The sequence below is a fragment of the Eurytemora carolleeae genome, unplaced genomic scaffold, assembly GCF_000591075.1.
Source record: "Eurytemora carolleeae unplaced genomic scaffold, Eaff_2.0 scaffold1621, whole genome shotgun sequence".
NCBI lineage: Eukaryota > Metazoa > Arthropoda > Copepoda > Calanoida > Temoridae > Eurytemora > Eurytemora carolleeae.
Window position 1 is genome coordinate 36,514 of NW_019397538.1, and position 25,467 is coordinate 61,980.

Sequence of the window (25,467 nt, forward strand, 5' to 3'; positions counted from 1 at the left end):
ATGTCAACCTAAAAATTCCAATATTTTCAGAACATTTCATTTAATTGAAATGTTTAGGATTGGTCTCAGCTGAGAGGTAGATGCTTCAAGTCCTGTTGGTCCTGTTTCTAGAGTACTGTTGGTCCTCTACATAGCATCATAATTGTATTGTATTGTATTGTATTTGTAATGTTTACCAAATTCTGTTTTCTAACCTAACCGACCATAGTTGATATACTATTTGTGTTTCAGATGCAAGATGGATGCGTTTCTAAATTTTCAAAAACTTCTTAATCATATTAATATTGATGTGAGTCTTGATTAAAATCTTATATTTTCTAATTCTGTTTCTGAAATTGATGAAATATTTTTATTTCTTTATTTATAGTGTCCTAAAGTTGAGAGACATGAAGAATTGGCGGGGACAACAAAATTCTGCATCATCCATATGCATGGAACTCTCAGCTTTGTTCAACAACAACTGATTACAACCGGAACTGTTGATCTAATCAACTCCCCATTCAAGAATTTGGAGGAAACTGTCAACAAACTCTTCAAGTTGTTAGTTCATCATAGAAAATTATACCCAAAGTGTAATATTGGTCAAGAGGAATGGAATAATCTTGTTGATGATGCGTTGGCGCAGTTCAACTTAATCCCTGATGTCATTCAAAATCCTTTGCACCAACCTGTTAATTCAAGATTAACTCCAGCAAGGACTCCAACTAGACTCAAATTAACTCAAAGAAAACTACTCTTTGTAAGTATAACAGAGTATTTAACTAAAAAGATTGAATGGTTAATTTGCTGGATGATTATACTGTTTGTTTGGTTACTTTAGGTTAAATTGGATTATTCTAGGTTTGATTATGTGATTGTTAACTTTATTTTTAAATATAACATAATATCATCTTAGAATCTTACATAAGTGTTTGTAAGATTCTAAGATAAGATGATTCTAAGATGGTGTTAAAGTTTGATTTGGTTATAGCTCAGTACTATATATAGCAACATTAAATTAGATTAAATTTGATTATTATAGATTTGGTTAGGTTAATATTGCTTTTTTAAATTTGTTTTTTTATCAGTATATCCCAGAAGAGACGGTAGAGACGGTTGATCCTAGTCCTGAGGAGTCCTTGGACTCCTCTATATCAGAAGATGAAGAATGTTCCAGAATAAGAGCCTTAACAATTTTCAGACAGAAACTCATTGCAACAGGCAGCGAATTAGACAGAGCTTCTGGACGTAGGAAAGCTGTTGGTGACCATCTTATGAAGAGTGGCAAGACATTGGCTCATACAAAGTGTTTGCTCTGTGAGACTAAGTTTACAGTGAAAAAGAGCCTTTACAGGCATTACCGTAAACTAAAGCCATGCCGAGAGAGACAGAATGAAAAGCCTAAGAAAAAATCAAGAACATCACCACTAAGGAGAATACGGGTAACTTAAAATTTATATCAATGCTTTGATTGATGATCTGAAATGTTAAAAGATTGATTCATGAACTATTTGATTGTTTGATTGGTTGTATACTTGTTCAATGGATTGACTGGTAAGATTATTTATCATTAGAAGATTCGAAAAATCAATTGGAAAGGGATCTCATGGAAGCTGGACCTTCCAATGCTCCAGTGTCACATAGAGGTAACTTGAACTTAAAATTAATTCTTTGATTGATGATCTGAAATATTAATAGATTGATTCATAGATCTGTTTGATTGTTTGATTTGTTGCATATGTAGTGTTCGGACCAAATATACACTACTGTAAGATTCCTCTATTCTCAATAGAATATAAACAAGGAATGGGTTAATTCTATGTTTTTAGAATTTAAAGCAAAAGTAATGTACCTGCACTTAAGGAATCTATCTATATATCTAGTATATACTTAAAATAATAAAGAATTTAAAAATAAATATCAGAGTAAACCAACAAGCACAATAAACACCAAAACTGCCAACCTTAAGAAAGATTACACCTGGCTGAGAATAGATTTAAATGATAATAATCTTATTTTACTACACATACTAGATCAATGGATTGACTGAATTTATCATTAGGAGAACCCGAAAAACAAATTCCACGCACCATCCCTTCTCATATAAAATATTCTGTGAAATCTTCTTCTATTCTACATTCTCTGAAAACCAAGTATAAAGAACATACGTCTCAAGAAGAACCTAGAGGTAACTTGAAATTAAATTAATTCTCAGTACTATATATAGAAACATTAAATTAGATTAAATTGATTATTATTGATTGCATACTTGATCACTGCATTGACTGAAAAGATAATTTATCATTAGGAGAACCTGAAAAACAGCCGATATATTCTATCACCTCTAGTTTTGAAGTACCCAACTTCATCAAAGAACAGATTCCGAACTGGAATTTTGGGGAAGACCTTCCAGAAGTTGTGAGAAACATTATATTCTCTAAGGATACAGAAAAGTTGTACAATATACGTAACGAACTATTGGAAACCTTAGAGCCTGTAGATATCAGCATTCCAATTGGTGAGATTTCTCAGGAATTCCTTGTTAGATTGAATGAAGCTGTTGGTATTGCAATCACTGCTGACTCAACAGATCCTAAAATGAAGCTCTCTCTTCAGGAATTCATGTCAGTGAATTATTCATCTCCGTCTGTCCCTAGTGGAAGAATGGCTCTCCGAGATGATTACATGTTCATATGGTTTCTTAAACAAAGAATCCAGGGGAAGGGAAAACGCAAATCCCCAAAAACAGTCAGTCAGTATGCCACATATCTGTTCGGGAATAGCCAAGAGAATTTATATAAACATTTGGAAGCCAAGAATATCCGCTTAGAAGATTCTCTTTTCCCTACGAGATTACGCGTCACGATGGAAATTGAAGCTTGGGGAACTACAGAAAACCCTAGCTCTGCAAGTAAGTTCTTTTTTTCCCTAAATTTAATAACAAACAGCTTGGCAACAATCAAAACACAACAATTTTATTCCTAACTCCGAAATAACTTATTGAATTTTTTGTTTAGTCGCAAGGAATGCTGCTCTGGTTTTCTGGTACGATTATCTATGGCAAAAGTCATCTGAATATAATATTGAAACGACAGACTTCATTCTCTCAACAGCACGACAGGAGTTCCAGCGATATTCCCTGATATGCCGGAACAATAGTTCAAACGTTTTCCTAGATTTGAAGGATGCGGCCAAGAAATCCACAAGAGTTGGACAGGAACTCAGTGAACAGATTAATCCTAAAAGGTATGAGGAGTTAGAGAATGAGATCAAAGCTTTCTTTGAAAGTCCAAAATTCCTCTCCATTATGGATGAAATCGATGATAAGAAATTGCAACTCACTCCTGATTGGCATAACCGTCTTTTAATTCAACTAGCATTTCTAACTGTACTTCAGAATGGCCATTGTGCTGAGTTGGCAAATATCCTAAAGCAACAGGATTTGTACACTCAGGCCCCACACAGCGAACTTCCAGGAATGTGGACGTTTCAGCTGAACAAGTAAGTAAAAATGATATTTTTCTAACCTAAAAATAAAAACGTTGATGAGAAACATAATCATTTGATACTTATAATTGAATATCATTTAGATTCTCCGCAGTTGAAGAAGGAAAGACGAAATCAGTCCTTTATCTCATGCTTACGAGCAAGTTTACGATTGCTCTCAACAAATGGAGCAGGTTGAATATCTGAACTCCAATACCAACCTAGAGATAGATAAGAGTTTGCTACTATTCCTTCGGGAAAATGGAAACCTAATCTCCATGAATAATATCTACAATCTTCAACCATTCAAGGTAACACTAGTTTAGGATATTAAACTGATTTTATAATATTATTAATTCAATCAATAATGTTTATTTCTTTAGGACCGGGGATTTAGCAAAGATCTTAGATTAAAAGATTCCCACAAGATTCAAAGCACGGCACTGGACAAAGCACTACCACCTAACGAAAAGGATCTACACAAGGTTGTACATGCCCACTCTGCAGATACCGTAACTCAGAACTACATCTTAAATCAAACAGCTAAAGGACCTCACTAGTCTCCTGGAGTTGGGAGTGTTGTAGAGATATTTTTCCTCTTAACGCCCCTGAAGAAGTATTTATGATTTATCAATTCAAATAACTATAAAATATTTTTAGAATTTTACTTGCCTTTCTTTATTTAATTTTGCATTATTGGCACTGATTCCTCTTCATTTTTCAGGAGTCTGATGTGGATCAAAGGAGCCACCTCACTGTTGGCTTTTTAGCCCCTGAACCATACAGGGCTCCTCCTGCAAGCTGAATCTGTCCTTGTTAGGCTATTTTGTCATGGTCTAATATTCTGTCAGACCTAAAATCTTGAAAACAATAATAATACATCGGCAAAAAAATATTTATATATATAAATACCTGTTTTGGGCCAAATACCCCCCTTTCTACGCCCCTGATGAAGAAAAAAAAAATTGAAATTTTGTTTTGCCCCTTATGGATTAAAAGAATATAGGTGCAAAGTTAGCACGATTTATCTCTATTATTACAAGAGTTATTACAAACTCCAGGAGACTAGTGAGGTCCTTTGAGAAAGGTACCACATATTTGCATGGTAGCTCAGCATCAAATAATCCAGTAATGTTTGACTCAAAACAAGCTGAAGTAGAATTTGAAGAGAACCAGCGTCTACTAAGAAAACACATGCAAGAAGTGCAGGAGAACCGATCTGAACTGACAATGTCAAACAGAGAGAGAAACCTTCGTCAAAGCATATGCAGTACACTCCGAAATACCATCTTATATGGAATACTTGAAATGAAAGATCCTGTTTTCACTAAGCGTATGCTTAGCAAATGCCCTAAGAACATATATGGAAAGCGCAGACAGATGAGAAACTGGGACCAATTTATCCTAAGATTTCTGGAATCACAACCATCCCTTACTGACCAGGCATTAAAAGAAATCAAGTATCACCATACTATCAACGGTTTTTGTTAGAAAATCTTTATCTCACTTAAACATGGAACAACAGCAGAGTTTGCAAAACTCCTGAAGGTCCGTGTACTTTCCTAGCTCTATCTATTGAAGCCAAGAGTTCACAACAAACTACAATGAAGAGAAGTGTAGAAGATGATACGGAAGATGAAGATACAACAGAATCTGATACTTCTGATGAGGAAGGAGCGGACTAACCCAGGAAATATTAATTACCAGGTACAATAAATGATATATACTAATTAATTATCTAAATTATGCCTAAGGAAATTAGAAAAAAATAGAACCAAATATTGAGACTTACTGTACTTGTGTAAATTAGAGTCTTGCAGACATCCGAATCCCGGACTAAGGCATCCTTATGTTTTTAACGCCTTTTCACACTGATAGCCAACATCTGTACCTACCTGTGAGTTTTGAAATTTCTTGAAAATCATTATTCGTTCCAGAGATATAGGCGTTTAAAGATATAGTAGTCTGAGAGACTTCAACGCGGGATTGAAATGTTCATATGAATTTTTTTGCTGAACCACTATTCTAAGCTGAAGTTCCAGGCTCCCCTCCCCCCCTAACATGCTACTGTTCTGTTCACATGAATGTAGTAGAAAGCTCATTATTTGCTTTAAATTAATTATTTATTTCAGGATTTATTGACTGAGGGTAAATGGAAATAAAGTTTTCGAATATTCTAAAATTCTGACCAAATGAGCAAATTTATAGAAAAAATACATTGGACTTATTAATTGTCTAATTTAACCGTATTTTAACGTATTATTTTCAGCCATTTCAGACACTTTCCTGGCCTTTTTCATGTGTCATTTCTTCCACTACATCTAGTTTATAGAATAAATATGAAAAAATGTTCATTCTTATGAAGTTTTTCCCCTGTTTGATAAGTTAAGTTTTTAAATAGGATTTTCAGCCGAATTTTGATAATAGAGCTCAAATTGTTCAGAACTCAGTGCAAATTTTGAAATTTTGTCTAATAATTTCCACTTCATTATCAAATTGAGAGGTCAGAGTAACTATTGCGAAAATTGAAATAAGCAATCATTGCACAAACATACACTAGATTTGTTAAAAATATTAGTTTTTGCAAAATTGATTTATTATTAATCATTTGTTTCTTAACTAACATTTTACTAAGATCAGAAAGATTTATTACAGAACAATCATTTGCAATGGAAAATAAATTTCTGCCAAGAACTGTGTGAAGGTCATTTTTGCATAGATTAGAAAGATATCTAATGCAAAACTTAGAACTTATTTTTTGCGTCCATTGATATGTTTTTTTGTATCCGATTGTATCAACGAGTTTTGCAAAACAAAATGGCTGCCAAATGAAGATATATGATGCATCACTTTTTATATAAATTATTTGATAGTGACAAACATTTTTTATATATCAGGGATTTGTGTTCATAACGCTGAAGATGTCAAAAATATTTATTATGTTTCATTTACTACCCCCCCCCCTCTTGTGGATTACAGTTATATTTTTAATGCTTGTTACTTAACTGTTTCACGCTTCATGCTTAAAAATGTTTTATTAATAACAATCTGAGTCTAAAACTAAAGAACGAAAAGTTTTGACTTAAAGTTTAAGTTCATGGTTAAATGCCACTTCTGACTTAATTTAAACCCGAACTTTAACCGTGAGGTTAAATATTTAACCCTGTGGTTAAATATTTAACTCGCCGAAATCGACGAGTTAAAATTAAACACATGGNAAATTTTTTGTGAAAATCCGCGAATTATTTTTGTTTTGTTTTACGATGTACACAAAGAGAACATGTTCACAACTAATTTAGAAGATGGGCGCGAAGCGCCCTCTAAGGCTAGAAAGAAGGGCGCGAAGCGCCTTGAATTTCTAGTTATCTCAAATTTTTCTAAAAATTAAAATTTAGTGCGATCTATATAATATGATGTGGGACATCCTGTATATTAAAATAATTTCAAATTTCAAGTAAATTACTTCAAAATTATTTTAACTCCTTTTAACGTTTTTTTTTCTTCATTACATTTTAGATTCCTTCTTCCTTCTTTGCATCGTAGAAATGGATGGAGATATTAAATATTTAAACTAAATTTTTCAGTCAAAGCTGGGTTCCCAGGTTGATATGAATTTAGTGTTTTCAGGGATATCTTTGAGATATAGGTAAACAAATTATTTATCAGGAGGAAGGAAAGGAAATATCTCCGATCTGGTTGGAACTAGTTCTAAAAGTACCAAAGATGGAGTAGAGAAGAAAAAGAAAACGTTACAAACTGCGTCCAACGAGAACCTCAAGATTGAAAACTTTAAACTCGGAGAGAAGATTAGAATTGCAGAAAAGGAAATTTTTAGGTATTTTAAATATTTTTTACTTTTTTATCTCAAATTTAGACGGATGTGAATCTTAAAATGATATCTAGATTACTTATCCGCAGTTTTTCTTTAGTTATTTTCCAATTTTTATTTTGCTTCTTTTCAGTTTCTTGAAAAAATATTTTTTCGTCAGTATCTTAGGAGTTTTAACTTACTGAATAAAGGGGGCGATAAATGATGTTTTTGCTAAAAAGAATCTAAAATGGGGCCAAAATTACCAGTTGATGTACCATTTTCTTTTCGTTAATTTTTTTAAAATCTTTTCCCTTCTAAATTTATTCTCCTGGAACTGACATCTTATCGTTAACGATGTCATTTCTAGATTTAGTTTATATAGATAGAGTTTTTATTCTTCAAATTTGTTATTTTAGATTAAAAGAATCTTGGAAACGGCATAAAGAGAAAGATACAAGAACTGCCGAAACTTTTAAAACAAGAATAGACGAAAAAGAATTAGAACTCGCCAGGTATGTTTTACTTTACACAGCACATGTTTAAAGGGATTGTACACTAGTGTACACCTATTCAACACAGCACATGTTTAAAGAGATTGTACATCAATTTTACACAGTACATGTCTAAAATGGGATTGTACATCTATTTTATACAGCACATGTTTAAAGGGATTGTACATCAATTTTACACAGCACATGTTTTAAGGGATTGTTCACCTATTTTACACAGCACATGTTTTAAGGGATTGTGCACCTATTTTACACAGCACATGTTTTAAGGAATTGTTCACCTATTTTACACAGCACAAGTTTAAAGGGATTGTACACCTATTTTACACAGCACATGTTTTAAGGGATTGTACACCTATTTTACACAGCACATGTTTAAAGAGATTGTACATCAATTTTAAAGAGATGATTGAGATCATCCGTTCCGATAAAACAAAGCCTTTGAAGGTTCCGTATAAATCGGACATGGCCCGGTACAAGATGAGAGTCTCTTGTTATTATGTCTACCACCCTTTCTCGCACGCTCTTTTTTCCTAATATCTCTGCACACTCAAACAACAAGAAAAACTTTAATCTCATAGTTTAATGTTTAGATTGCGGAGTTCTGAAAGAAAATTAGTTACTGAACAGGGAAATAGGAAGAGTACGTCAAAACTATCCATCTTTTAGAGAAAAATGTGTTAGAATTAAACGCTTTTGTGTAAGTGCACAATTGCTGGATTCATAAATGTATGTATTTATGTTAATGATTGTCAAGTAAATTGAATATGTATATAAATGTAAGTGAAATTACACCAACCACCTCAATATAAAAAAATATGTAAGTCTAACTAAATTAAACGTATTTTAATGTTTTTAAGCAAAATCTTGGATTTCTTCCCAACTCAGGTTCCTCTTTTTTATCAGTTAAATGTCACGAGTTCAAGCCTGATCCCATACAGATTAGAAGTTAACTGCTATTATAAATATTATTATTTGTTTTATAGCATGGTAAGGGATAAATTTAAAAAAATATTTAAAATGCGGGGAAAAACAGATGAGATTTTAACTGATGAAACACGTTAAATAGAATTTTAAACCACTGTCTTAAATATGTATTTTTAAAATCCCCAAGCAGTGGTACTGACAGGACCATTAGGTTATCTGAGCCGGAAATTTAAGAGAGTACCTTTGAATTAAACTCACCAAGATTCTTTTATTTTAAAGGGAGTGACCGGCTTTATAAGGTAGTTGAACTGAGTATGCAGTGTTGTGAAAAACTTCTTTCGGATTCATTTGAGACATATTAAACTTTTTTAAGTGTAATATTGGTCAAGAGGAATGGAATAATCTTGTTGATGATGCGTTGGCGCAGTTCAACTTAATCCCTGATGTCATTCAAAATCCTTTGCAATTTATATTATAAATATATTATGTCAAAATTTCTTGCACCATTCATTGATCTGAAGATGGGATACTTATCAAAAGAAAAAAATATCTCTGTACGTAGAATGGAGTTTGTGAACTTGGAACAGTATTCTGTCATGGACCCCCTGGTACTATACTCAGTGTCTACACTACAGGACCATGTTTTCCAAGTAAGATTCATTTTATTCTCAAAATGGATAAACACAATCGGAAATATTTTGAGGTTTGTGAGAGATTACGGGCGAGCCATGAAAGTGTGAATTGCATAGCAACTTCATGTGCTTTATCATCTTTACCACAAACTCTGATTTTCTAACCCCTATATACTTTGCAATCTGATGTCATAGATATTTCAAACTATGAGTTCTGTTAAATCTAATATTCTTTAACCCTATTCCGACTTGTTTACCCAAAAAAGGCTGGGATGGTCATTGCCCTGGTCCCCTCTATTTTATTATTGTGATACAAATCTTTAACATTTGATACGTTTTTGAAAAGCCCTTCAACTCTACTTCTTTTTAAAAAAATGGGCAAAAGAATTACTATTTAATGCGAAATTTAATGTAAAGCAAAAAAATGTGCAAAAAGTAAAGATGCGCAAAATTCCGACAGAGAACCTGTAACAAGTAAGACTTTTATGATATCTCTGTAAATATTGAAATCAGCCATTTCTATTTTTGAATGTAGACTCATATAATTGCCGAGGAGCTGGGTACGAAGTCCAATTGTCGAAATCTCTTTCCGGTGACTTGGAACCTCTGAAAAATGTCCTCCGTTGGCTCCGTTTTTTTATCTCCTGCCTCGTCGGCCAAAAATAGCCCAACTTTGTTATATATACTCCCAAAGACTCCCAGAAAACACTAAAATAAATCCTCAAGTTTTTTATGTCAAAGCAGGGTGTCAAACATTGCGTTTTTTTATTTATTTTTATTTTAAATGCAAAAAGTGACAAGTTCTGATATAAAATTATTATTTATATTATTATATCTACCACATTGCTGAAAAAAATTTATTTGTCCAAGAAAAGAAATATTAACACCCAGTAGCCCACGAAAAATTATTTATAAAAAAAATTTTTTAACTCATAAAATATTATGATTGCAAGCTTACATCATATCTATTGGCCTATTTATTGACACTGCAATGGAAGAACCCAGTTTAAAGTTGCAGAGATTCCTTCATAGCTGCCCAGCAGGTTGTGTTGTACCACGCCACAACCTGCTTTGGTATGAGCACCAGGAGGGTTTTAAAGATCGATTTTGTAATCTTACTTAGCAATTATACAACGTACAAAAGTCTTAAAGGTCTCAATGATTTCTTAAAAAGTCTCTAAAATACTGCACTCATAGCCCAGCTATTATGTCTAGCCAGACACTCCCTTACCCCTTTTTTTATTGAATTATTATCCCTTGTTTCCATCTGTAAAGATAATTGAAAGAATCATATTTCTTTAATTACACTTATGTTTTCTTTAAGGAATTGGCATTTAAGACGTAACTCTGGGGATACAAAAGGAAAATATCAAATACGTACATACACTGACACTATTTGTTTTGGTTCCCAGTGCAATGAAGTACTATAGATCTTAAAAGACATAAAACTTTGAGAGACTGAAAAAAATTAAGTTAAAAATAGCACGTTGTGTACGTACATTTAGTGACACTATTTGTTTTGGTTCCCAGTGCAATGAAGTACTATAAATCTGAAAAGACATGAAACTGAAAAAAATTTAGTTAAAAATAGCAGTTTGTGTAAAAATATAATTTTTTTGATATTTGTTTTCAATTTTTGTGTCTTGTTGCTACTATAAAATACATAGCTAGCTTCTCAACAAAACAGAAAAAAAATTAAGTAAATTTCAGCTTTATCATTATTTATTAAAAATATTTGCTAGAAATATTTTACATTTTTCCTCCAACTCCACCGATCACCCCCTCCCCTTCATTCCCACCATTTCAAACAACTTCCATGAAATGCCTTTCTCAGAAAAACCATATTTCAATAAAACTTATGGGGATTAGACAATTGAGTTTTTGTCAAAGATTCAATTCCTTTCACTGTTATTTACATTAGACTTTTTTAGTCAAAATCACCAAAGAAATAAGAAAATAACTTTTTATTAGCTGATTGGATAATACAGAAAACCCCTTAGTCAATATTTGGTATTATCTATACAGTCATGTTCCCAGAGTATCCAGATATCTACAACTTTACTCAAGAAATCAAGGCAACATTCAATCGTAAGTTTTTAATACAGAATAATAATAATAAAACAATTGGACATTTGCTCTGCCTGGTAATGCTTGAAAAATATGACATGATCTGGAAATCTTACATGTTCAATCTGAAGAAAGGTACACTGAAATTTCTACTCAACTCCTGTTCGGACACCCTGCCAACACAAACTAACCTTCTACAATGGGGAAAATCTGTAGGCACAACAATTTTATTGAAAATATCACTGGATTAATTGATATTGACCGATTTTTGATGTATGCCGACATCCCGACCCATACCCTTCCAGGGGGAGGTACTGTTCCCTTTAGCTTTCTTGTGACCGCACTGAAGTTAGATCTAGTATAATTATCGATAGAATGCCAAGAGGAATATTTTTGAGCTTACTGTCCCATTGAAAACAAATATCAAAAATGCCAACACTCAAAAGATGAACAAGTATAAACATTTTATGACAGATATAACAACTAGGGATGTGTCTGTTCACCCTTTAGAAATCGGCTCCAGAGGATTGTTGACATATAGTCAAATAAATAATGGACAATAAGAATATTTTATTGAAATAAAACAAAGAATGTAAATAAAGTTTATAAATAGTTTTCTATAAAGGGATAGAAAATGGTTAGACAGAAACTAGGATTATTGATTAAGAAACTTAACAGGGTGGCCAAAATGTACGGATTGTACGGATTGTACGGATTTGTTTTCAAATTGTACGGATTGTACGGATTTTATCCTGGAAAATACACCGTTTTTTTTTTTAATTTTCACCCATTTCAGCAAAATTTTCATAAAAATGTCAAAAAAAAATTCACGTCAAAATAAAGTTAGTTTAACTTATTTTCTTCATTCTAAATAATATTAGATTGATTAATGTTTCAAATGACAATCAAAATTCATTCATAATTTTTGAGATATGTCCCAGAAGTGTTCATTTGAGAATATGTTCCAGAAGTGTTTGGGGGGGGAGAAAGAGGTGGTGGGGAATGGGGGGGGGTGAGACAGTGATGAATAATATTTTCAAAAATGGTTTTATTTTTCTTAAATGTATGGATAGCAGGGATTTTTTTTTCGAAAATTGTACTGATTGTACGGATTGTTTAAAAAATGTGCGGGTTTTTTCAAAAAAAATGTACTGATTGTACGGATTTTTTTGTGAAAACTGTACGGATTGTACGGATTTTTTCTGAAAATGTACGGATTTTTTCAAAAAAGTTTTGGCCACCCTGAAACTAACAGGGAACAGCTGGAACTTCATGTTAACAGGTTCTCGGCATCTTGATAGCAGTTTCACTCCTATCTAGGCTTTGGTGTCAGGGATGATTTGGGTTACTAGTTACTTATGGCTTGTTCCTGACATTTTGTTGGCTTCAACATTAGTAGCATCCACTGAAAGGGCTGGGATCTGATTTATGAAGGAGTTGGGCGACCCTTTAAGGCCGGAGGTGTATACATCACGGCATTTCTATTCCAACTGAAGGTCGGTAGGCAGAGAGAGAGATAGGGGGTGACTGGTAATGTTAGTTCAACATGTTGAACCAGAAGAATGATATCTGTGTTGAAAATATTACAGGGTAAACTTTAGCACAGGCTTCCTCAGGATCGTCTTCCATATCATTAGAATTTTTTTATTGACTTATCCCGACAAGGATTTATCTCACCATCAAATAAAGCAAATCTAAAGAAACTGCATATGTTCTGCAAATCAAGTTTCAAAGCACTGTGCGAAAATATATCAAGCCTTGCAGTGCTGCCATCATACCGCAAAAACGAAAAACGAAAAACACTATAGACATGGGACCAAGAAACTCCTTTTCTGAAAACCATCTCTGAATAACTAAACTATGGCACCTTGTATGGCACCTGTTTTTTTTGGCAAACCCTGTCAATCATAAAATGCGATATCTTGAGAAAGAGTATTAATCCTTAAGCGTAATTTAAATTCTCCCTTCATTCAACAATGGCTTATGCCAGGCAAAATTTTAGCCCTTTGATTGTTCATTGAGGATAAAGAACTCTCTGTGTATATCTCAAAAGCATCGTTCAAATTACCGTGAGTACTGAGTGTAACAGTGTAAATTCAACTCAGCCGCCAATATTTATTTTTTGTCACTTTTAGAAAATTATTATTACAATTTCTTTCATGTTAAAAAGCTTGCTAACAAAGTGTTTTACCTTGGCGTTTTGTAGATTTTTAAAATAAGCTTGACTTCCCTGATCACTCCAAAGTGTAGAGGGTAATGTAAATCGGACACGCCACTCTAAAAATAGGGGGTCAATTGAATTTACGCATACACCCCTATATTAGAAATCAACCCATTCACAATTGATGAAATAAACATTTCATCTTTAAAGTAGGGAATTTGTTTAGATATCTTCAAACTGAAAGGGAACTAGAATTATAATCAAAATTTTCCATAATTTCTGCTTAGTCAAAGTTCAAGGGCTCCTCTTCTGTGGAAGAAGGCAAGCAACTCTAACAACAATGGTTTACTTAATAGTAAATGGAATTACTTAAACAGCCCCCTTAGTATAACAAAACTTTACCCCTGATATAATGCAGAAAATGTAAAGGAATTATATTTCTAGATAACTGTATGCTGCCTGGAATACAATTACTGGTAAGCATAATAGTTTTTTAGACTTTTAAAGATATTAAAACAATAGCACTGGATTTCCTAGAACCTTTTGGTTAACTCAGCTGTTCACATTTTGCATTGAAAGTAGGGTTAAAGATCATAAACCTTTCAATATTTGTGGAACAGCACATTACATATTATAGGTCAGTACTATCTAGTACAAGATAGCGCTGATCAACACCTAAACTCTACATAGATACAGCAGAAACTCTAATTTTCTTTCAATAAAGTCTAATCATGCCTTACCCTTTATATAAGAAAAGAATTAAATATCAAACGGGTTGATGTACACTGTACAGACTTTTAACATATAATTTGTATTGTTAGGATAGTGGGATTGGACATTTTCCAGCTATTTCTTCTGGGGAGCATTGTTCTTCTATCTGTCTAGAAATACCTGATTGTAAGTCATGGACTATAGACTTAAGTAAGTTCTTTTATTCCTTAGTACCACTCAGTACCCCCCAGGACTCTCCAGCACTGGGGGGTACTAGGGGTACCAGAGGTACAGGCGGTACAGCGTGTTCTGCATGCTACACTCCACTACTGTTCAGTACCATGTAATAACCATGTACCTCTATTATCCCGCAGTACCACCCAGTTCCCAGTAGTACCCAGCAGTGCCCAACAGTAGTCCCCACTATCCCCTATTCCCCCTGCCCCACTACCCTCATTACCCCTCAATACCACCCAATACCCAAGAAGTACCTAGCAATACTTCACAGAACCCAGAGATACCTTGCAGAACCCCACAACACCCCTAGTACCTCTAGTAACCAGTACCCCTCCAGTACCCTCTGTACCCAACAGTACCACATCGTATGCAACAGTACCATCCCCCCCATACCCCACATTACCACCCAGAACCCAGCAGTACTTTGAGTACCCTGTTACAATAACTTTCCATAAAGCAGATTTTTGGGAGTACAAATTGGTGTGGTTGCCATCCCTCCCTCTATTGAGAGATTTGCTGTAAATTGTGTAGTGTTAAACCAGCTTTTACATAAATAGAAATAATGCAAAAGTAAAACTAGAATTAAATTATACCTAGAATGCTTCTTTATAAGTACTAAATATTGTTGTTCAAAATAAAAATTCCATTTGGTATTCCTTGTTCCACCCAGTACCCCCAGAACACAGCAGTACTCTGAGTACCCTATTACAAGTACTTTCCATCGAGCAGATTTTTGGTATTACAAATTGGCATTGTTGCCATCCCTCCCTCTGTTGAGAGATAGGCTGATTATTGTTTGATGTTAAACCATGCTTTTACATAAATTGAAATAATGCAAAACCAGAATAAAATGATACTTCTATGTAAATACTAAAAATTGGCAAATCCTATATGCAGAATCTTTCCTACTTTCTGAAAGGTTTTACATCGGCATGTTTAAGGATATTTACTCGATATAAAGCAATATTTATCAATATTTATTTTGACTTACAAGCTCTTAACTAAATGAATTTAGAAAAAGTATACCGATTTAAGAAAGTTTTAAAAATATATTTACATTATCCAGAATAAAAAGTTTTATCAAAAATGAAACTTTCGGATTATAGGACGTTTATAAAAATAATTTCTGACACCCCTAGGCTTTGTACGGTAACCGCCAAAAAAGTCCTTGGAAAAAAGTTTCCGGAAAAAGTTCCAAAATTTCACACTAAAAAAGTCCTGTGGAAAAAATTTCTTTTTCTAAAAATTCTCTGGAAATTAAGTCCTGCCTATTAAAGACTTTATTTTTTAGGACTTTTTTCAGGCTCCAGTATGATTTTATACAAAAAAATCCTCGGAAAAAAGTTCTCTAACAAGTGAAAACTCATGATTCACATTGTAAAAAAGTCCTGGTTGTAAACATCCTATCAATACATACATTACAACTGTATGTTGGCAAGGGTAAATAATTTTCAAAAAAGAAATATAAAATATATTTATAAAATATGTATATATTTATCACGAGTTTAGTTAGCATTTTCTTTTTCATATTAATTAAGAATATAAAACTAGTCCTGTATAGTACACTTTTTATGGGGGATTTTATACACAACTTTTCTTTGGACTTTTTTTCCGCAGACTGAAACTACTGAGTTCAAATTTCCTGAGACTTAGGACTTTTTTCTAGGTTTTTTCCCTCGGATTTATTTTCTTCAGGACTTTTTTCCTTAAATCTTATTTCCTGAGACGTTATTGGCAGCCCCCATACTATTTTAGGAAAAAAAGTCCCAGGAATCCAGTGACATTTTTTCCAAGGACTTGAGAAAATTCCGACTTTTTTCCAAAGTTTTATTTCCAGATTTTTTTCCAGAAACTTTTTTTCCCGGGACTTTTTTACATAGATTCGCTTTGTACGGCTATTTACAAAAAAATCAAACTTTAGTCCTTCAATTATCAAACAGGGAAATTTTCATCTTTCTAAATATCCCCGGGAAAGATTTTTCACCTTCATTAAGCCGTGGCTCAAATTCTTTAAATTCGGCCTCAAAATATTTGCTTTTACCAGTTATTTTTGTGTTCTTCATAATTACTTTTTACTAAAGGAATAAGTCGGTGTTGGGCAGCATCCGGTCAGTGGAGGTACGCTTATGATGACAAATTCATTACCGGGTCTAAAGGATGCTAGAAGAACCAACATCACACAGATTAAAGATATGCTAGAGGAGTTGATACATTTTTTCTGCAAGAAATTTTTATATTAAAAGCTTTTTTAGTTAAAATATTAAAAATTAATCAATGCGGGATAGAAACCAGAGAGTTGTTGTAATAAAACCTGTGTCAGTTTATAGTTTATACATATACTACATATGGCATCAAATGATACGCGTCTGAAGCCAGTTTCTGCATTGCAAAATTGTAAATTATAAATAAAAACCTAATCTTAATCCTATTAAAAACCATTTCTGTGGCCAGTAAAATTAAAGTAATTATGAAAATCTGCCTCCCTCCCCATATTGTTTAGTCTTTATTTGCTTTAATTATCTGATTCTAAAGTACACTTAATATCAAGTAACACCTTCCATTTGTTTTCAAGCTGTTATGGATAAAAAAATATACTTTATAGACAGCGATAACCAGAAAACTTTTAAATGTGAAGACGACTTTCAGACTGAAGATATGACTTTAAATGGTCCAATAAGCATTGTATGCAGTAATTGTACAGTTTAAATAGACCCATTACACTTAATTAGTGGTTTAGTAAGTGTCTAGTAGAACTATTTGCTTTGTAGCTCCATCAAATACACTTAACTATTGCTTTCAAGTCGTCTTCCTATTTTAGAGTTATCTGGTTATCATAGTTTTCCGTTAAATTGCATGGATGGTTACTTGAAATTACGCTTAAAGTCCCGTATGTTAAATTATAATTTAAATTAAAACCTTCATTTAAGAATGTTAGATAAGAAGTTTGGCTTTGTATTAAGAAATATCTGCGAAATCTTCATTTGGCTTAATTTTGTGGTTTTAAATGTGAAGACGACTTTCAGACTAAAGATATGACTTTAAATGGTCCAATAAGCATTGTATGCAGTAATTCTACAGTTTAAATAGACCCATTACACTTAATTAGTGGTTTAGTAAGTGTCTAGTAGAACTATTTGCTTTGTAGCTCCATCAAATACACTTAACTATTGCTTTCAAGTCGTCTTCCCATTTTAGAGTTATCTGGTTATCATAGTTTTCCGTTAAATTGCATGGATGGTTACTTGAAATTACGCTTAAAGTCCCGTATGTTAAATTATAATTTAAATTAAAACCTTCATTTAAGAATGTTAGATAAGAAGTTTGGCTTTGTATTAAGAAATATCTGCGAAATCTTCATTTGGCTTAATTTTGTGGTGAACCCAAATCGTTATAAATATGAAGTGAAAGAATCTTAGAATTTTAAAACTATAATTATATCTTTGTTTTTAAATTGACAAAATAACAAAATCTTCGGATTTGATGATTGACGATAGCGTTTCTTTAAACGTCAGAATAAGGTCATTTTTAGAATAGCTTTACACTTATGTCACGCAGCACGCTTCACCTTGCAAAATGCTTGTATACTGTATCTTATTTTAAAGAATAATAAAAAGCTTATTTCATACAAAAAACTTATTTTTGCAGTTGTTTTGTGTGAGCTATAGAGCATGTGAGAACTTGTTTTTAAATATTAATTTTGTAAGTGAAAAAAGAGTATATGTCATCAAAGTCAAATTCTTAACAAATCTAACAGGAAAAATATGAACTTCTGATATCATATTATTACAAATGTACAGTTTTCACATCCCTAATAATGTTTGCAGATTTATACAAAACAGCTTGCCAATTTCAGGGATATAAATAATGTCAGAAATATTATTAAAATTGTAAAAAATTAATATTTTTCCGCATCGATAATCATCAATTATGTTTGTTTGTATCATTGTATGGTGATAAAAACGATTGCTTTTAATAATTTACAAGTAATATTCAAAAAATACAGCGGCTTTTGGTGCTCAGTTGTACTTTAATTTTTAAGTTGAGGATATATAGGTTTTTAACACAATTCATTGATTATACAGCGTACTGTACACAATACAATGGATACTTAAAATTGATTATTAAATTATTCTAAGGAAGACTGCGGATTTCTAACTAATATTTTCATAGATTTTTTTTTATCTGATTATATGAAGTTTATGAAATTCATTAAATTGACCTTTCAGCGCTAAGAAATTTTTCCCACCGTCATTTTTGCCCAGCAGTCGGCAACACGAATCAATGAATCGATGAAACTCGACATAGGAACCTCAATTTAAACAGCTTTCTCAGAGAAATTGGTCCTGGTACATTGAAACCGAGTATTGAGGATGAATTTAATTGTGACTTACAATAATAACCAAAAACAAAGGAATGGGAAGACGATATTATATCAGTATTTGATGTTACATTAGAAAGCTATATTAGATTTTTATTAGATCACTAACTTAAACTGTACAATCACTGTGTCTAATGCTAATTGCACATTTTAAAGTTAACTTGATTCTAAAAGTCGTCTTCCTCCTATTTCAGTTTTCGTGTTATCAGTTATTCAGAGGCGCAACTAGGGGGGGCGNCCCCTAGCAAAAGTCCTAGTTGCGCCTCTGCAGTTATCACTTTATATACATACACATACAAATTTTATTATCCCGCCATTATTATTTGGTAAAAAATGATCATTAGTAATTTTGTACTTATGATCTGGAATACTTAAAATATTTGCTCAAACAAACCAATTTTTTTCTGTAATTATTAGTTGCAATTGAACAACAAATTTGTTCAAACTGACTATAATGTTTTTTTTTCATTAAATGTTTAAAGTGCAATTAAACGTTAGTGCAGATGAGCATTTCTTGCAAAAAAACGGACTAATGTTTTCTTTCTGTAAATATTAGTGCAATTGAACAATAGTGCAAATGAACATGTTTTTTTTTTGCAAATATTCCCTACTAACCTGAAAACCTAAAAATACTAAAGCCTCTATATAGGTACACGTATTTTTAGGTTTACGTAAAAATTCGTATATGCTCCACTTTCTGGTTAAGAACTTTCGTTTATTTACGTTAGTATGTAGAACACATTGTGTTAGGTATTTTCCCAAAGGAAACTTCCCAAATGTTCAATTTCCCAAACGGCAACTTCCCAAAGTTTAGGTTAGGCCTTCTGAGGCGCGGTGGGCTGCGGCTACAGTGATAATCAGAAAACTCTGAAATAAGAAAACGACTTTTAGATTCAAGTTATGACTTAAAATATTCCAACGAGCATGGAACACGTCCATTGTTCAGTGTAATCAGACCCATTTACTTAATTAGTGATTTGCTTTATGTCTCGTAAAACTTTTTGCTTTATGACAACATCAAAGTTACTTCAAATATGCAGTACGCTCTCGTTATAGTTCATGGCCTTATACAATTAGTAAAGGATTAGCGTACATCATCACTCTAACCACTTTAACCTCGTTGTATATTACCAAAAATATAATGACTCTAAATATATGAAAGAACCGTAAATAAAATCAAAATATATATTGAGAACAGACCTCAATGAAGTCCATATAACGCCGTGTCTGATAATAAATAATAAATTGATCATATTAATATATATATATATATATTTAAGGAAATATCTTTTTATTTGCTGATTGGATAATACAGAAAACCCCTTAGTCAATATTTGGTATTATCTATACAGTCATGTTCCCAGAGTATCCAGATATCTACAACTTTACTCAAGAAATCAAGGCAACATTCAATCGTAAGTTTTTAATACAGAATAATAATAATAAAACAATTGGACATTTGCTCTGCCAGGCAATGCTTGAAAAATATGACATGATCTGGAAATCTTACATGTTCAATCTGAAGAAAGATACACTGAAATTTCTACTCAACTCCTGTTTGGACACCCTGCCAACACAAGCTAACCTTCTACAATGGGGAAAATCTGGAGGCACAACAATCTTATTAAATATATCACTGGATTAATTGATATTGACCGATTTTTGATGTATGCCGACGTCCCGTCCCATACCCTTCCAAGGGGATGTACTGTTGGCCCAAACTTCCTTGTGACCGCACTGAAACCAGATCTAGTATAATTATCAATAGAATGGAGGAAAAGAGGAATATTTTTGAGCTTACTGTCCCATTGAAAACAAATACCAAAAATGTCAACACTCAAAAGATGAACAAGTAGGAACATTTTATGACAGATATAACAACTAGGGATGTGTCTGTTCACCCTTTTGAAATCGACTCCAGAGAATCTATCTGACCATCAAATAAAGCAAATCTGAAGAAACTGCATATGTTCTGCAAACCCAGTGTTAGTTTTAAAGCAATGTGCGAAAATATATCAAGCCTTGCAGTGCTGTCATCATACCACATTTTTAGAAAACGAAAAACGTACTAGACTGGGACCAAGAAACTCCATTTCTAAAAACCACCTCTTAATAACTAAACTATACTCGTGCTAAAAGTCTTGTATGGCACATGTTTTTTGGCAAACCCTGTCAATCATAAAATGCGATATCCAGAGAAAAGAGTATAAGTATTTGATTGTAAACTTTTATATCGTTTTTAATGTAATTTTGCTTTAGACAAACATAAATGTTGAATATATATTTACTGTCATTCATTGTAATTTCAATTCTCCCTCCATTCAACAATGGCATATGCCAGATTGAATGGTAAAATTTTAGCCCTTTGATTGTTCATTGAGGATAAAGAACTTTCTGAGTATATCTTAAAAGTATCATTCAAATTCCTGTGAATATGGAGTGTAACAGTGTAAACCCAACTCAGCCGAATATATTTATTTTCTCTTACTTTTAGAAAATAACTATTACTATTTCTTTCATGCTTAAGAATAAGCTCGACTTCCTTGATCACTCCAAAGTGTAGAGGGTAATGTAAATCAGACACGCCACTCTACAAATAGGGGGTCAATTGAAATTACGCATACGCCCCATTATTAGAAATCAACCCATTCAGAATTGATGAATTAAACATTTAATCTTTAAAGTAGGGAATTTGTTTAGCTATCTTGAAAGGGAACTAGAATTATAATCAAAATTTTCCATAATTTCTGCTTAGTCAAAGTTCAAGGGGCTCCTCTTCTGTGGAAGAGGGCAAGCAACTCTAACAACAAAGGTTTACTTAATAGTAAATGGAATTACTTAAACAGCCCCCTTAGTATAATGAAACTTAATCCCTGATAAAATGCAGAGAATGTAAAGGAATTGTATTTTTAGATAACTGTATGCTGCCTGGAATACGATTACTGGTAAGCATAATATTTTTAAAATTTTTCAAGATATTAAAACAATTGCACTGGATTTCCTAGAACCTTTTGGTTAACTCAGCAGTTCACATTTTGCATTGAAAGTAGGGTTAAAGATCATAAATCTTTCAATATTTGTGGAACAGCACATTACATATTATAGGTCAGTACTATCTAGTACAAGATAGCGCTGATCAACACCTATAAAACTCTACATAGATACAGCAGAAACTCTAATTTGCTTTCAATAAAGTCTAATCATGCCTTACCCTTTATATAAGAAAAGAATTAAATGGTTTGATGTACACTGTACAGATTTTTAATATATAATTTGTATTGTTAGGATAGTGGGAATGGAGACTTTTTTTCATCTATTTATTCCGGGGAGCGATGTTCCTCTATCTGTCTGGAAAGACCTACTTGTAATTCATGGACTATAGACTTGGGTAAGTTTTCTTTAAACAGTTTACAATATCCCACTGGAACGACATATAACTGTATGGTACAGTGCTGTTTCAAAGAATGAGAAGTTAAGGACAACCAAAAACCCTTTTTTTTCTAAAGGTTGGCTTTTATCCTCAATCTTGAATATAGTATTTTAATGGTGTACTTAATAATTTTGGTCAAGAAGGAACAATCAGTATCAGCGGAAATACTGTTTAGTCATCACTTCTTATCCTTTGTAGGTAGCCCTGCACGCACATTCCAAACCTGCACACCCATTTTCAGGGGTGTATATTTTTAAGAAATTAAGAATATATTTTTACCCAAACATCTGTTTATTTTCCACTAAAAATTATTTATTTCCCAGTGGAATTTTAATACAAAATAAATAATCTAAATAACCTGTGTTCCAGTTTGAGCGCCGGATTAAATTTTGAAACAGAGGGAGGGATGGCAACCACACCAATTTGTATTCCCGAAAGGGAAGGTATACTACATAGTATGCAACAGTATCCCTAGCACCATCCAGAACCCAGCAGTACTCTGAGTACCCTGTTAAAAGCACTTTCCATAGAGCAGATTTTTGGTATTACAAATTGGCATTGTTGCCATCCCTCCCTCTGTTGAGAGATGAGCTGATTATTGTTGAGTGTTAAACCATGCTTTTACATGAATTGAAATAATGCAAAACCAGAATAAAATGATCCAGAATAATAAGTTTTATCAAAAAATTAACTTTATCCATTTAAAACGTTTAAAATAATATGTTAAAAATAATTTCTGACACCCCTATCCTTTGTACAACTATTTAATTTACAAAAAAACTGAGCTGAAAACTTTAGAATGGTGAATATCAAGATTAATGCTTGCACTCCTGGTTTTACTAAACCCGAGATTATTTTAACATGCATTCGATATCCCTTTACCCTTTGAAAAGTCATATCAATTGAACTAAACATGGATATAATAAATGTAAGTTTTGGATTAATGTTTGTTAAGACTTACGTTCAAAATGATGATAGTCCTAAAATGTGATAAAATATATTTTTTAATAAGTTCATATTAACATGATTATAACGATAAATTACTACTTAACCGGGAGTTTTCATGAGGATAATTAAATTATCCTCCCTTAATCTCCCTGTTAAGTAGTAATTAATAGTTATAATCTCCTGTTCAACGAAATAACCAACCTTAAATTCCCTCCTTTTTTATTTCCAGGGAGGATGATTATTTATCCTCCCTATTTACAGGGAGGATAATTACTTATCCTCCCTATTTACAGGGAGGATAATTACTTATCCTCCCTATTTACAGGGAGGATAATTACTTATCCTCCCTCTTTACAGGGAGGATAATTACTTATCCTCCCTGTGATCTATACAGATTTATCAAATAAATAGTTCTCTAATTTAATTTTATTTTTACATTTATCGCTCTCTCAATCAATTTGAATAAAATAGTAACTACACCTAGTTTAATATTTGATCTAGGAAAGATCAAAACATGTACATACAGCTTTACTGAGCTGTCATCAAATATATTATACTACATCATTCTTTTCGGGTTTACATAATTACATTGTAAAGTTGTTCCCATGAAAATGTTCGATAATTACTATTTTGTCTGCATTTTGAATCACATAGGGCTTTCTACTCTGAGGAGGTGAAGCTGAGGAACACTTTTCAATATTCTCTATAATGACTTCGCTAACCTCTGTTTTTTTCTACTTGATTAGAAGGTCCTTGAAGTTTANTTTCTTAAAAAGTCTCTAAAATACTGCACTCATAGCTCAACTATTTTGTCTAGCCAGACACTCCCTTATCCCTTATTTTATCAAATCATTATCCTTTGTTTCCATATGTAAAGATAATTGAAAGAATCCTATTTCTTTAATTACACTTATGTTTTCTTTAAGGAATTGGCATTTAAGACGTAACTCTGGGGATACAAAAGGAAAATATCAAATACGTACATATACTGACACTATTTGTTTTGGTTCCCAGTGCAATGAAGTACTATAAATCTTAAAATACATGAAACTTTGAGATACTGAAAAAATTTAAATTAAAAATAGCACGTTGTGTAAAAATAGAATTGTTTCAGATATTTTTCTTAAGTTTTTGTGTCTTGTTGCTAAGTTATTTCTATTAAATATTTAGCTAGCTTCTTAACAAAACAGAAAAAGTAAATTTCACTTCTATCATTTAAAATTTTTTCAATAATATTCTACATTGTTTGGAGGAAATTGCTCCCTTCATTACCTTTTCCTTCAACTCCACCGGTCACCCCCTTCCCTTCATTCCCACCATTTCAACAATTTTTGCCTTTTTTTCAGAAAACCCATATTTCTATAAAACTGGTTAAAAATTCTTTCAAATTCACCCGTTTTTTTGACAAGCTTTATTATCTTCCTATATAGGATTTTGCAAATGCATATAACATTTTTGATTTATGTATTATCGAATTAATCTTACATAAAACATAACAAAAAGCATTTTATGCCCCAACTTACTTCCCCCCCCCCTACTCACAACCACATCTTTCCTTCCCCCTTCCCTTTGCACGACCACCTTCAATTTCATGACTTAGATTTATGAATATTTTATCATTATTACATTTTCAATTTTCTAAACAAACAATGCATAGCATGAAATAGGTTTCATAAATTTTTAAATTATAATTTTATAAATTTGAAAATTAAAATATATGAATTTGCAGAGTTTTTAAAATTAGATTTCTATTTCACAATAAAAGTCTTTGCCACTAACTCGGATTTTCTAAACCCTATATCTTTGCAACCCAATGTCTTAGGTCTTAGATATTTCTAACTATAATTTCTGTTAGATCAAATAATCTATGTTTAAAATATCAAAGATATACCCAATCATTAGGAAGCAAAGATATGGGGATTAGAAAATTTGAGTTTGTGTCAAAGACTCAATTCCTTTCACTGCTATTTACGTTAAAATTTTGTTGGTCGAAATCACCAAAGAAACAAGGAAATATCTTTTTATTTGCTGATTGGATAATACAGAAAACCCCTTAGTCAATATTTGGTATTATCTATACAGTCATGTTCCCAGAGTATCCAGATATCTACAACTTTACTCAAGAAATCAAGGCAACATTCAATTGTAAGTTTTTAATACAGAATAATAATAATAAAACAATTGGACATTT

The 25,467-nt window shown here is 32.5% G+C and overlaps 1 protein-coding gene and 2 long non-coding RNA genes across 3 annotated transcripts; all 3 read left to right on the forward strand.

The window, feature by feature from the left end:
• The first annotated feature begins 229 nt into the window (after positions 1 to 229).
• LOC111714801 (uncharacterized) lies at positions 230 to 4,031 on the forward strand. Its single transcript, XM_023490004.1, has 9 exons — positions 230 to 289; positions 368 to 739; positions 1,068 to 1,421; positions 1,554 to 1,625; positions 2,042 to 2,167; positions 2,288 to 2,890; positions 2,997 to 3,480; positions 3,570 to 3,776; positions 3,849 to 4,031. The coding sequence occupies exons 4-8, from the start codon at positions 1,586 to 1,588 to the stop codon at positions 3,670 to 3,672; spliced, it is 1,356 nt and encodes a 451-aa protein (XP_023345772.1). The 5' UTR covers positions 230 to 289; positions 368 to 739; positions 1,068 to 1,421; positions 1,554 to 1,585; the 3' UTR covers positions 3,673 to 3,776; positions 3,849 to 4,031.
• A 7,336-nt stretch (positions 4,032 to 11,367) lies between these two features.
• Positions 11,368 to 16,943, forward strand: LOC111714806 (uncharacterized). Its single transcript, XR_002768079.1, has 4 exons — positions 11,368 to 11,432; positions 14,017 to 14,048; positions 14,394 to 14,493; positions 16,602 to 16,943. It is a non-coding gene; the product is annotated as an uncharacterized LOC111714806 (long non-coding RNA).
• A 3,285-nt stretch (positions 16,944 to 20,228) lies between these two features.
• On the forward strand, positions 20,229 to 22,805 carry LOC111714800 (uncharacterized). The gene is made up of 3 exons (XR_002768078.1): positions 20,229 to 20,313; positions 21,812 to 21,843; positions 22,184 to 22,805. It is a non-coding gene; the product is annotated as an uncharacterized LOC111714800 (long non-coding RNA).
• The last annotated feature ends 2,662 nt before the right edge of the window (positions 22,806 to 25,467 follow it).

Bases quoted from the DNA above. Each gene is read 5' to 3' on its own strand.
- LOC111714801 (XM_023490004.1), top strand. From the start codon at position 1,586: ATGGAAGCTGGACCTTCCAATGCTCCAGTGTCACATAGAG. The intron at 2,168-2,287 runs GTAACTTGAAAT...ATTTATCATTAG, and splicing joins GTCTCAAGAAGAACCTAGAG to GAGAACCTGAAAAACAGCCG. The intron at 2,891-2,996 runs GTAAGTTCTTTT...TTTTTTGTTTAG, and splicing joins AGAAAACCCTAGCTCTGCAA to TCGCAAGGAATGCTGCTCTG.